Raw genomic sequence first — 14,072 nt, 5'->3', positions numbered from 1 at the left:
CTCTCTTGAGTGTACCCTGCTTATACGTTTTCTTTTACTGAAGGAAGAGGCTGGAGAGAAGAAAAGGTAAGAACCTAGGATGTGATAACTGTGGCTTTTCTCCCTCTTTCCCTCCAAGGACTTATTTTTAAACCTTCCTCATCTGCTTTAGAGGCATGTCACCCGCCTGCCACTGCCAAGGGCTGGAGGATGGCAGTGGGCAGCGCTGGGCCCATGAGAAGGAACCTACGTCTGTGTGTGTGAGAGTGTGTGTGAGCACTTGGCGAGGGAGGTGGGGGTGCTTGTCTGTCTGCCCCCAACCACAAAAGGGGCTGAGAACCAGAAAGCCACTAGTTAGGATGGTGACCCCTGTGTGAGCTCTGAAGGGATAAGAGAGAAACCGAAGAATGAAAAATCCAAGGTCATAGCGGGAGTAGCTGGGAAAAGGAAGGACATGGCAGGTGCCCAAGGCTGCCCTTGGACTGTCGTCATCTTGTAAACAAGCCAGTTTAAGTTCTCATTAGATAGAACAAGTAAAAAGACCGCAGTCTGGGCCGGGGAGTTGCCAGAGTCCATCTATCTAGTCACCACGGCCAGCAAGAAGAAAAAAAAGTTTCATGTTTCTTGTTGATTTGTGTGTGTGTGAAGTCTTCATAACCTAAAGCTGGGAGGGACCCCAAAAAAGCCAAATTGTGAGCCCTTGTATGCATCAATTTGAAAGTTGGCTCAGGGTCTCTAGACAGAATCATCATACTAATGGTTGAGAAAATTTTGTTCCATTTGCATTTAGTTTTTCTGTGGTTTTTTTTTTAATGACTTAAAAATTGTTTCCTTCCTCCTTCACGGTCTCAGAGCCGGGTCTGGGCCTCGGGGACATAAATCTCAATGCTGTCTGCACTCTCTGTGGCTGAGTTCTGTCGCACAGAAGCTGCCCGCTTGGCCGCCAGGAGTCTCTTGCGGGCCTCCTGGCGCTGCTTGTCCCCAGCGTCTGAGGCTTTGTCACGACTCACTGCCGGCTTGGATTTAGCTGGCTTCTTTGGGACTGGTGGGGGTGGTTTCTTCTCTTCCTTTAGTGAGACAGTAAGGAGGGAACAAAAATAAAATAAAGGTGCCCTGTCTTGTGAGGCAGCACCCCCACTGCATGCTGGCAGCTGTAGTCTCCACCCCAGCCTCCTCGCGTCAGGCGCAAGCAACATACATTTGGAATTAGGAAGCAATGATAGTGGGACTAGCACAAAGCACAGGCGCAAAGGCAAGCTTAGACCACCCTTCAGTGTCCTAGTGGGGAGGGCCAGACGCATCACCTGTTCTTACCCTGGGGCTTGGAACCACTGGGAGCCTGAGTCATCCAGCCAGAGATGGGACTTAAACACAGGGATCCCAGGATACATCTCACATGCTGTTTGTTCTAGAGGATTGGAGCTTAAAGGGGCCACTGGGTTCTACTGTTTTACAGAAGGAAGTCTGAGCCTCAAGGAAGAGGATTGCTCAAGGAGGTGGAAGTGGGCCCGGCCCCGGTCCTCTCGGCACATGGCTCCACAAGAAAGGGTCATCGTGCTGCCTCCCAGGTACCTACAGCTGTGTCCAGGTTACTGTCCAAAGGTGGGGTATGTGTCTCTTGGGACCCCCATTTTCTGAACATGCAGGGCAGGAAGGCGTGCTTCAGGAGGCGGCCCCAACCACACAGAGCAAGCAGCATGCTGGACAAGTGCCAAGCATGGACCCCGCGCACTGATGGACGCGAGCCCCCAGCTCAAAAAGACGACACACGGAGAAGGGAGCCAAGCAGCACTGACCGATGTGGGCAGCGTTATTGTCGACCAGGAATTTGTCCCTGGACTTCCCCTCCGCACTGCTCCATGCTCACCTTCCTCTTCTCGGGGGTCTCCACCAGCTGCCAGCTGTTGGCCTTGAGGTGGTAGAGTTCATCAAACTTCATGCTGATGTCCTCAATGGACAGCTGTAGCAGGTCCCAGAACCCTGCCAGGTCCTGGGCTGTGGGACGTGGGTTGGCATCGGGGTTCTGTGGGGCACATGGAGATCAGTGGGGCTAAGGCAGAGGCTTGTCTTGAACCAATCCCAAGTAGGATCCCCTGGCCCTGCCAGCAGTCTTTTGAGGCCTAGTTGACATATATGTGGCCCAAGGCCATCCACAAGCCAATACTTGAACCAAGTGGGCTATGGTAAAGAAGGCTTTCATGCACACTGGGTCCCTCAGGGTTTCATTCATAGTCAGCAATGAACATTATAGGCCATGGTCTCACAGTGAGGTGGGGGGAGGCCAAGCTTCATACCCAGGTGAGTATGGTTACAGAAGCCATGCCAACATATTCCTCATTACTGGCTGCCCACGCCTATAGGGCCCAGTGACATGAGTTCCCTTTATTTCTCCTCTACTCCCAGGGTACACAGACTGGGCTAGTTGGACAGAGGCCCCTAGAAAAAACTACCCTTGCTTCTGGCTTACCATAGGGCAAGGATCCTAACAGGTAAAGATGAGGGAGCAGGAAACCTGCCAAACTTAGTGGTAGTTTTCTTTAGGTCTTACGGTCTTACGTTGGGTGTATTCTTAGAGGGTATATTTTATGCATTACACTCAATAATAACTGATTCTTAATTTCCATGCAGTTTTTTTTTTTTTTTTTTTTTAAACATAGGGGTTCTGGTGGTACAGCACCTAAGGCATTTACCTGCCAACCAGAAGGTTGGTGGTTCAAACCCACCAGCCACTCTGCAGAAGGCACTCTGCAGAAGAAAGATGGGCAAATATGTAAAGATTTGCTTCTTTGGAAACCCAATGGGGTCACTGTGTGATGGAATCAACTTGATGGCAGTAAGTTGTTTTATTTTTTTCTCCTGCAGAGTTTAATTTTCTATTTATCAAAGGCATTAGATATCTCAGAGGCCAGTTTCCTGGTCCCTTTGTTGTATGCGAGACACTGTGACACACATCACCTTCATCTTTCCACACTATCTCCATGTTCCAGAGTAGGGCACAGAGACTTAGAGGGGCTTGCTGGTGCACAGGCCAGTTTAGAAGCCCCGTTCTGGAGGAAAAAGAATTAACACTCACCAAGTTTTGCTCACAGAGGCCCCGGAACTGCTGGAACTTCTGGGACATCAGTAGCTGAGCACTGCCCACAGCACTGAGAACTTTTCCTAAGACTGACAAAGGAAAGGCAGAAAGAGGCTGACTTAGCAGAGCACAGGGCTTGCTGGGCTGGAAGGGGGCAGGGCCATGCCTTTCCCCTCCTCATCCCCTCAGGATACAAATCATCATTTGGTGATGGCCAAATGATCTTACTTACTTTTCACAATAAGAATTGATTAATAATCAACAGTAGAGATAAACTAAACCCCATCCTCTACTTCCTAAGTACATTTTTATGGCAGTAAATTTGAAAATTGAATTTAAATGGAAAAGTTTTCCAGAAAAACATTCTACTACCATGATCTTAAAAAACTAAAGAAATTAAAATTCTTAAAAAGGAACCAGAGCCTGGATAGTTTTACAGGTGGAATTCTATAAAACCTTAAACAGATACCCAGTCTTACATATTTTTTAGTTTCCCAGTACAAAGAAATGTTGACACTATACTGTAGTATCTTAAGGGTGCAATAACAGCATTGGGAGCTCTGGTGGCGTAGTGCCTAAGGCATTTGACTGCTAACCAGAAGACTGGAGGTTCAAACCCACTAGCCATGCCTCGGAAATCCAAGGAGGGGTAGCTATATGAGTTGGCTCTGACTCGACAGCAGTGAGTTTTTGTTTTTGGTTTTTTTTTGTTTGTTTGTTTGGTTTAATGGCATTATGAAAAAATGAATATTGTGAGAATTACCAAAATGTGACACAGAGACATGAACTGAGCACGTGCTATTGGAAAAACGGTGCCCAAAGATTTGCTTAACGCAAGATTGCCACAAATTTTAAATTTGTGAAAAACAGTATCTGCAAAGCACAATAAAATGAGGTATGCCTGCACATAGAAAATGACAACTCATTTCAGAAGCCCTGAAGAGGATACGGGACCTGTCAGTGATAGACCTTTGTTTCATTATAAACAAAGAAGTAAAAGTCTTAAATGAAATATAAGCAAACAGAATCCAACGGAAGAGTTTTGAAAGTAAACCTCTTAGCCAGGAATACAAAGTTGGTCTTTTAATATGACTTCCAGTTTTAAAGTGGCATAAAGAGACTACTACCTACTCCTTAGTACTCTACTCCCTTAGAAATCACTGAAAAGCAAAACAGTAAACAAGAAATCAAAAGGCAGACTGTCCCTGATAGAAGGCTGCAAAGTGCAGGCCGATGGCACAGAAGGACTTGACTCTTGGGGTTGTAAGTTGAAGGTGGCAGTTTTAAGTTCTCTGAACTAATGAACTAAGTAGCTCACCTGGGGGAGAAACCAATAATCTCTTAATTACAGTAAAATGCCACAGGAGCTTTCCTGACCCTGGTTCAGCACCAAGGAGAAGAAGAGAAGGCAAGAGAGAGAAGGTGCCTTGTAAGCAGCCAGGGGAGAGAAGGCTAGAAGAGCTCACCTGTCCCCTGAGAACTCCTGCTATAGCCTGGACACAGGCCTGGCCCTTTCCCACAGTGATCTACTTGGAAGAGTTCATCCAGGCGTTTCTAATTAAAAGGGAACCAACACAAGAGCCAAACAAAGCTGTTACAGGAACAAATGGCAGATGAACATTTGCCAGAGAATGTTGGCACTCAACAGATGAAAATTGTGACATTTAACCATGACTGTGTTAAACAGAAGTTCAAAGCAGAGACAGAGGAGCTCAGAAAGAGATGATAAGAATAAGGCTATCACCAAAACAAGGGCCGCATGGAAGCAGCAAAAAGAAGAAACACTGCTGTAAGTGAGTGGAGCATGGCGCGTGGGACTGGGAAAGCGCTAGCCAGTCACACAATCTGCTTGACTGCCAAGACAAGGTGCCTTTTTAAATGAATGGCTAAGCTGGTGGGAATAACAGGTATGCTCTCCCAAGAGTTACTAACCATAAGGTATCCCTTGCTTTCTTAAAGTTTGCTTTACACAACTTCACTTTTACAAAAAAAGGTGAAAAGAAACCAGTGTTCATGTTTTGCAGCATCCAGTAAAGAAGCAGTGTGCAGTCCAAGCAGTGAGAGTGTTGTCACCAAGCTCCTTCCCCAGAAATTGCACTGCACACATGTGAGTTTATTATACCATTCCTGCTTTTACTCTATGTCAATTTTGGGTCTTGGAATGCTGAAAAATTTTCCCACATAAGTTAATGGTAATTGCTTCTTTGCTTTATGCCATTTTGGTTTAAAGGTTTCATAGAAACATTGTGCTTTCAGATAGCAGGGGAAACCTGTACTCAGGTGCCTTTTTTAAGAAATAAAAACTATGAATGTATTAATAAGGAGAGCTAAACAAACTGAAGCAAACTGAAGCTAAGGGTAAGACTTAACTACTGTCTCTTCTTCCATTCTCTCCTTTTAGAACTCTGATAGATGTATTTAAGAATATTCCAGAAGCATTAATGACATCAGTCCTCAAAATCAAAGTCAGGAAGCCAAATGAATCCCCAGTAAATCTACAGTGAAACTGCTGAACACCAAATACAGGGAAGCTGTTAAGAGCCAAAGGGAAATGAAAGATTATTGTCAAAAATGAATTAGACACAGTAACTTCTCAACCACAAAAATGGATGAGGACAATGGAGTAACATTTTGAAACTGCTGAGGGAAAAGTACTGTCAATTCAGAATTTTATACCTAGAGAAACTGTCATTCTTGAATAAGAATGTAAAGTATGTAATGTAAAATAAACAAGTGTTTACTATTGATAAAGCCTTAACAAAAAGAATATTCTTTTCTATATAGGTAAGTAAAATTAGTATGAAGGAAAATAAGAAAGGTCTGAGATCTAAGGAGAAAAAAGGGCAGAGTAAATCTACAAGACGGCATAAAATCTACTACACAGGGGTTAAACACAATCAAGCTTCAACTCAAATACTGGACAATACGGCATGAATGTTACTTGGTAAGTGATTTAATGTACTCGAACCCTCTTGAATATTCAGAGGAAGAGCAAGTATGTTTGATAGGTTAAATATGCTTAGGTAACCACTAAGAAGAAAAAAAAAGGCATGACTTCCAACCTAGTGAGAGGGGGAAGAGAGTCTCCAATCAAAAGAAAACAGAAAAGAAATTTTAAATACCTGAGTAATTAAAATATACCAATTTTCAAGGTGGGTATCAAAGCAAACCCCAGATAAAACGATACAAGCTGTTGACACACCTAGAGCCTAAGGACACAGAAGAGCTCTAAATGAGAGAAAAGGTCAGGAAAATACCAAAAAATTATTAGTAGAGATTAAAAAAAAAAAAATTGGTGAATATTAATAAAAGGTTTAGCTTACCAGAAAAACCAAATAATTCTTAACTAATATGCGTCTAATGACATAGTTTCAAATGTATAAAGCAGAAAGTAGCAGACTGTAAGAAGAAACTGGCAAATCCACCATCACAGGAGAAGACCTAGCTCAGTCAGTAGCTGATGGATAAAGCAGACCAAAAAATCCAGTAAGGTCAGAGAATACCTGAATCATTTAATAAGCTTGAGCTAACAGACACACTACAGAAACTTCAACCTAATAACTGGAACATGTACTTTCTCTTCACAAACTTACGGAGTATTACTAGAACTGACTACATTTTAGGACATAAAATGTATTTCAACAAATTTCAAAGAACTGACTATCAGATAGGTCATATTTCTGGACATTAGTTAGGTTAAAAAATACTAATGAAAACACACTTTTAAATAACCCATTGTTCAAAGAAATGACAATGAAGTTAAACACATTACATATCCTAGTTTGTCAGATATGGCTCAAGTAGTATTGTAGAGAAAAATACACAGGCTTAAAAAGCTTTTACTTAAAAAAAAAAAAAAGATTAAAACACAAATGTGCTAAGCATCCATTTTAAAATATTATAAAGGGAATAATACAAGAAGCCCAGAGAAGAAAAATCAGTAAAAAAGAAAAAAAATAGTAGAGGACTAATAAAATTAATAAGCCCTGCCCAATGATTAAGATAAAAAAATAAAAATATGTATGACACAGCCACAGTAGAATAGATATTAAGATGAGTGGTCTATACTGAAGTGAAAGATAATTCTAATGCTACATGAACTCTTCAGAAAATATGAAAAGAATAACTAACCCAAATTGTTTTAGGAGACTAGGAAACCTTGCTCCTAAAAGTAGACAAGGGTTAGAAAAGAAAATTACAGGACCATTTCCCATGGTGGCACAATGGTTAAATGCTCAGCTGCTAACAGAAAGTTTGGCAGTTCAAACCCAGTCACAGCTCTGCAGGAGAAAGACTGGTGCTCTGCTCCCATAAAGATTACCGTCCAGAAAACCTTATGGGGCAGCTCCACTCTGTCACTGGGGCTGCTGTGAATCAGAATCTACTCAACATCACCTACAACATTAACAAATCCAACAGTGTATTCAAATGAAAATATAATACAGCTGGATTTATTCTGGGAATGCAGGACTGATTTAATATTAGAAAATTAATGACTTCTGACTGGCATGACAAACCAGTCAGTATCAGAAGAACAACTGTAAAAACATATTAAGAAAAAAAAAAAGCCTTGATAAAAGATTGAATTCACCACGAAAATAAAACAATTCTTATATGTATGTCAAGGCATTAAAGAGTTACCAAAGCAATGAGAATTTGACAGGCTAAGACTCTAGATGGAGCTCTGGTGGCATAGTGCCTAAAGCACTTGTCTGCTAACCAGAAGGCTGGTGGTTCAAACCCACCAGCCACTCCTTGGAAGGAAGGTTGAGCAATCTATTTCTGTAGTGATACTGCTCTGGCAACCCAAGGAGGGGTCGCTATGAGTCGGGTACAACTCAACGGCACATAACAACAACAAGAAGACACTAGAAGGGAAGAAAATTCATGTGAGTCTGATATTCTGTACTGCTTTCCCCCTAGGTATCTTCCAATGTGTAAGCACTACACGTATTGGCGCAGAGGCTGAGAAGCCAAGCAAAGTGGTGATTAAAGAGCTTCAGGAGCTAAAAGACATTGAACGGAGCTTCTGGCAGTTTCAGGGGAACAGGGAGGCCAAAACTAGAGTTCAGAGCAACCAAGGAAAGGAGGATTTCAAATAGCAAAGAAAACTTATTAAACTTAAGGTGATGGAGAGACCAACATGGAGTTCAGGGTCAGCCAAGGAAAACATCACAGGCTGTCACTGGCATTCCCTGAGGCATGCCCAGCAGGATTAAGAGAAAACTGGGACTACCCTCGTCCCCACAGAAAACCCAGCTCTCAGTCAGCTCCCTCCTTTATCAGATTACACTGATCTGGCCCCACTCTTAACTACCTGCCAGAAGCAAAACTAAATACCCTCTTCAATAAGGAAAAATTACCCCATGCCTCAAATTTTATTTATAGTTTTTATGTATACGACATCTAAAATTGAATAAAAATTACCAGGCATACCAGGAGATAGGACCAAATGACTGCAAACCAAAAGAAAACAGACCCACAAATGATAAAGATACTAGAGTTACTGGACAAAGGCTTTAAGTGATCATATTCAAGAAAGTTAGATAACAAGATAAACAATTTTAGCAGAGAACTGTTAACTGTGAAAAGAATGCAGGGGAAATTCTAAAACATATAAAACGAAACACCAAACCAAACTCGCTGCCATCGAGTCAGATCTAACTCACAGCGACCCCTCCTTGGGTTTCCAAGGCAGTATCTCTACGGAAGTAGATTGCCTAACCTTTCTTCCGCGGAGTGGCTGGTGGATTTGAACTGCCAGCCTTCTGGTTAGCAGTCAAATGCCTTAGGCACAATGCCACCAGAGTTCCCTCTAAAACATATAGTACTTACAATAAAGAACTCAATAGATGATTTTGTAGTAATTCATGGCATCGTGCCTAAGGCATTTATAAGTTTTTTTTTTTTAATTCTGGTGAAGACAATTGTTGAACTGAATGGAATTTTTAAATGTATCTACTGAGATAATCACATGGTTTTTCTCTCAATTTAGAATGCAATTAATTTTATTAATAGATTCTTCTCCTTTCATACCTTCTTTGGATTAATCAAGTATTTTTATTCTATTTTAGCCATCTGTTAACTTGCTATTATTCTTTTAGTAGTTTACCCTAGAGATTACAACCTGCATCTTTGACTTTAATATAATTTAGTACTTTCACTGCCTCCCAGATTATGCAAGGACCTTAGAACGTTTTATTCTCACTTATTCTCCTGACTTCTGTACTGTTGCTGTTAAGTATTTTAATTATGTATATATTTAAATGCTGTAAGACATTATTTGATGGAATCAATATTTACTAATATTTATCAGTCTTTTCCCACATATCTACTTTTTCTGTTGCTTTTCACTCCTTTCTAAGGAGCCATGGTGGTGCGGTGCTTAAGCATTTACCTGCTAACACAAAGAGTGACAGTCTGCTTCCATAATGACTACAGCCTTGAAAACCCTATGGGGCAGTTCTGCTCTGAAAATATAATACAGCTGGATTTATTCTGGGGTTTCTAGCACTCTAAGGTACAATATAAAAGGAATTCCTTATGTACAGATGAATTTTAAAATAAGAGAATTTAGCAAGATTTCCAGAAAAAAGATCAATTTAAAGGCCAAGAACATTTTATCAACAACAAAAAAGATAATGCAGTAATTTTAAAAGATACCACTTACAACAGCATCCTCTGCCAAATTAAAATACTAATCTAATGAAGTATGTGTAAGACTTATGTACAAATCTGTGAGATCTAAATGAAAAACACTGAAGAGGACCTAAATAAATGGCAAGACACAAAATGTTCTTGGATAGAAAAGATTCAATTCAGAAAGACACCGGTTTTCTCTATGTATTTAATACAATTCCAATAAGAATTTCAACATGAGATTTGAAAAACTGATTCTAAAATTGATATGGAAGAGTAAAGAGGTAAGTTAGCTAAGACAATGACAAAAAGACGAGTCACCAACTAACAGAAGATATCTACAATACACATGACACAAAGTCTAGAACTGTCCTTCTAATTATTAAGACTTGCCTTCCTGGGAGAAAAAAAGTCAGGGGAAGGGGAGATTCACCTTACCAGATATCAAGGCATATTTCAGAATTATGGTAATTCAAATCGCATTAACAAAGAAACAGACCAAAAGGCAGCAGAACAGACGAGGGCCCACAAATACACCCTTGCATCTGTGGGGATATGACAGAGGTTATGATTGACTAGCATCACCCATCAGTGAGCAAAGTAGAGGCCTCTTCAGTAAACAGTGTTGTGACCAGGAGTTTTCCATGTGAAAAAACAAAGTAAGATCTAGAATGCACAAATATAAACTGCAGATGGAAATGACTCTGGACTAGAAGGATGGAATAGAAAGTTCAAAAACAGATCTGCACATACAGGCAACCTGCTAAGTTGTGTCAGGGCTGGTGTATAGATAAAATACAACATTTCTATAAATGACTTTACAATAATGAAAAAAAAAAAAGGAGCCCTGCCTCACCTCAAACAGAAAAATCAACTCCAGTGGGATCAAGGACTTAAGTGTGAAAGGTAATACTTGAAAACCTTTGAAAGAAGACAGGAGCATATCCTTTTGACTTTGCAATAAGGAAAAGTTCCTTAACGTACACAAAATGCAAACCGTTACAGACTGGTAAATCTGACACACTGAAATTAAGAATTTCTGTTCATCAAAAAATACCACAAAGAAAGTAGAAATACAAGTCACAAACTAGGAGGAGATCTCTAATACATATAAATGACAAAGGTCCAGAATCTAGAATATATACCTATGAGGCAATAAGAAAAAGACAACCTAGCACAAGAAATCAAACGACACACTGTACTGACAACTCTACTGCAAAAGACCTCTGTAAGGTTTTTAAGCAGCAAAGATGTCACTTTGATGACTAAGGTGCATCTGACCCAAGCCATGGTGTTTTCAGTCATCTCATATGCATGTGGAAGTTGGATAATGAAAGAGGAAGACAGAACAATAACTGATACCTTCAAACTGTGGCACTGGCAAAGCATATGGAATGTACAGTGAAATGCCAGAAGAATGAACAAATCAGTCTTAGAAGAAATACAATCAGAATGTTCTTTAGAAATGAAGATAGTAAGACTTCGACCCGTGTACTTTGGACACATCATCAGGAAAGAGCAATTGCTAGAAAAAGTCATCATGTTGGTAAAGCAGAGGGCCAACAAAGATGAGGGAAGCCCTCAATGACATCAATTCACACAGCAGTCACAACGATGGACGCAAACATACCAACAATTATGAAGACACGGGACGGGGTGACATTTTGTTCTGTTACATATAGTCACCACGAGTGTGAGTCCACTTGCTGGCAACTAATAACAACATTAAAAGTGAGTTATACAAGGTTGCTGGACACAAGATCAATATATAAAGATCAAACATCTCTATTAGCAATAACTATTTAAAAAATGCAAATATAAAAATAATCCATTGTACTATGGAAACAAAAAATACAAAATGCCAAGGAATAATAAAATATGTAATAATAAATATGTAAGTATGTAAAATAATAAAAGTATGTGAGGCTGTCATGGAGAAATTAATCACATTGAAGGATATAAAAAGAGACCTGTGTAAATGGAGCTAAAAACTTTATTCATGGCTGAGAAGACTTGATATTTTCAAAGTATCCATTTTTCCCAAATTAATCTCGAAGTCCATTCTAGTTCCAGTCAACATCCCAGGAAAATTTTTATGAAGATTTTGGCAAATTAATTCTGAAATTAATATTGGAAGAATGAAGGTTTAAGAATACCTTTTCTTCCTGGGAGAAAAAAAAAAGTCAGGGGAAGGGGAGATTCACCTTACCAGATATCAAGGCATATTTCAAAATTATGGTAATTCAAATCACATTAACAAAGAAACAGACCAAAAGGCAGCAGAACAGACAAGGGCCCACAAATACACCCTTGCATCTGTGGGGATATGACAGAGGTTATGATTGACTAGCATCACCCATCAGTGAGCAAAGTAGAGGCCTATTCAGTAAACAGTGTTGTGACCTGGAGTTTTCCATGAGAAAAAACAAAGTTAAGATCTAAAATGCACAAACATTAACTGCAGATGGATTAAACACCTAAATATGAAAAGAATAACAACAACAACAAAAAAAACAACCAAAACACAAAATTTTGAAGCTGGGAAAAAAATATGCTGCTGTAACATGGAAAGTGTTCTTAAGAATCCAAGGCACAAAGCAATTAGGAAAAGATGAATAAATATGAATCTGTCAATATTAAAAATTACAGTGATAAAAGATCAATTTTGAAAAATAAGCAATAGTATGGAAGAAAAAATACAATAGACATAGTGTAAGTAACCACATACAATGAGAACTCACAATAGCAGACAACAAATGTTCTGGTTACATCTGCCACTCTGACAGAAATATACAACAAATAGGATGGCATGAACCAACAGAAGCTTATTCTCTTACAGTTTGGGAGGCTAGAAGTCCAAGTTCAAAGTGCCAGGCTCTAGGGGCTTTGTGAAAGCCCCTTGACCTTGGGCTTCAGCTCTGCCTCCTGCTCCTGGCCCACTGGAGCTTTTCTTCACTCAGACAGCTGCTGGCTGCTGAGGCTGACAAGCCCAAGGTTGACAACAAAAAAGGCACAGTCCTAATGTTACCAAACTACATGGCAGGCCATTCATTCAAGTCCGTTGTAAGTCCCAAGGTCAGCAGAGCATGCAGGCTGCTGAACAACGACACAGCTACATGCAGGGTTCAATCGTGCCATAAGCTAGAGACCAGTCCCAAAGTTGCTTCTTATATATGGGAAGCAGACCACATACCCAAAGCAGCTACTCAGCTGCTCCAATAGATTCCACCATGGAGTTAATTACCAATCTTACCATGGGGAATAACTACATCTAGCTGCCCAGCGACTCAACCAGGCCTAGCCAAGTTGACACACAAACTTAATCACTACCACAACAACCAATGATTAATACACATTATGACATAACCCAGAAACCAACCCAGATATAAAAATATCCAACGTGAAAAAACTTAGAAGACTGGACACAGGGAAGCACAGACATCAATTGATAAATGAGGACAACTACAAAGCAAAAAGAGGGAATAGTGTAAACTTCCTAATGGAGAAGAAGTCAGGATGATTTTGAGATAGAACGGATTGTTTTAAACTTGGAAAGAAAATTTTAAAAGTCACAGGGTAACATCAAAGAAAATCAATAAACCTCATCAAAATAAAAAAAAAAATGAAAGATACACATATTTAGCAAAGACTATTAACTGAAATGAAAGAAAATGATTTTAAAAATTCATGAAATAAGCTCAGCACAGAAAATTTTATAGAACAAAGAAATTAGCAACACCACAAAAACACATAACAAAATGATAGCAATAAAGTCATACTTGTTGATAATTACATTGAATAAATGAATTAAATGTACCAATCAACAGAAAGAGTTACAGACTGGATAAGAAACCATGACCCATCAATATGATGTTTCTACAAGAAACATACCTTAGACACAAAAGACAAAAATACACCACTTTCAATGAAAGACAGAACTAGAAAGCAATTCAGCAGAGACAAAGAAGAACTACACAATACAATCAGCCAACTTGACCTTATAGACATCTACAGAGCACTTTACCCCAAAACAGCACAAAATACATTCTTTTCTAGCATACATGGAACATTTTCCAGGATATACCACATGTTAGGCCATAACACAAGCCTCAATAAATTTAAAAAACATTGAAATAATGCAAAGCATCTTCTCAGATCATGGTGCTATAAAATTAGAAATCAACTCTAGGAAAAAGAGCAAACGCATAGAAACTGAGTTAACACCCTCCTTAATAACTACTGGGTAATAGAAAAAATGAAATTTAAAATTTCTTGAAGCAAATGAGAATGAAAACACAAACATACCAAAATCTTTGGGACACAGCAAAAGCAGTGATCAGAGGGCAATTTATATGAATAAATGCATACATCAAAAAAG

At 39.8% G+C, this 14,072-nt stretch overlaps 1 protein-coding gene across 1 annotated transcript in view; it reads right to left on the bottom strand.

Annotated features, from left to right (window-relative positions):
* Positions 1 to 827: 827 nt before the first annotated feature.
* Positions 828 to 14,072, bottom strand: part of DLGAP4 (DLG associated protein 4) — a 97,777-nt gene continuing 84,532 nt past the window's right edge. Inside the window, exons 9-11 of the mRNA XM_007934626.2 lie at positions 3,053 to 3,144; positions 1,847 to 2,002; positions 828 to 1,046 (exon numbers count right to left, since the gene is read on the bottom strand). Coding sequence (XP_007932817.1) covers positions 828 to 1,046; positions 1,847 to 2,002; positions 3,053 to 3,144 — 467 coding nt within the window. The remainder of the gene's footprint in view (positions 1,047 to 1,846; positions 2,003 to 3,052; positions 3,145 to 14,072) is intronic.

This window comes from Orycteropus afer, unplaced genomic scaffold (genome assembly GCF_000298275.1).
Source record: "Orycteropus afer afer isolate SDZICR_OR568_19922 unplaced genomic scaffold, OryAfe1.0 scaffold00020, whole genome shotgun sequence".
NCBI classification, from domain to species: domain Eukaryota; kingdom Metazoa; phylum Chordata; class Mammalia; order Tubulidentata; family Orycteropodidae; genus Orycteropus; species Orycteropus afer.
This window is presented reverse-complemented; position numbering and strand designations above follow the sequence as displayed.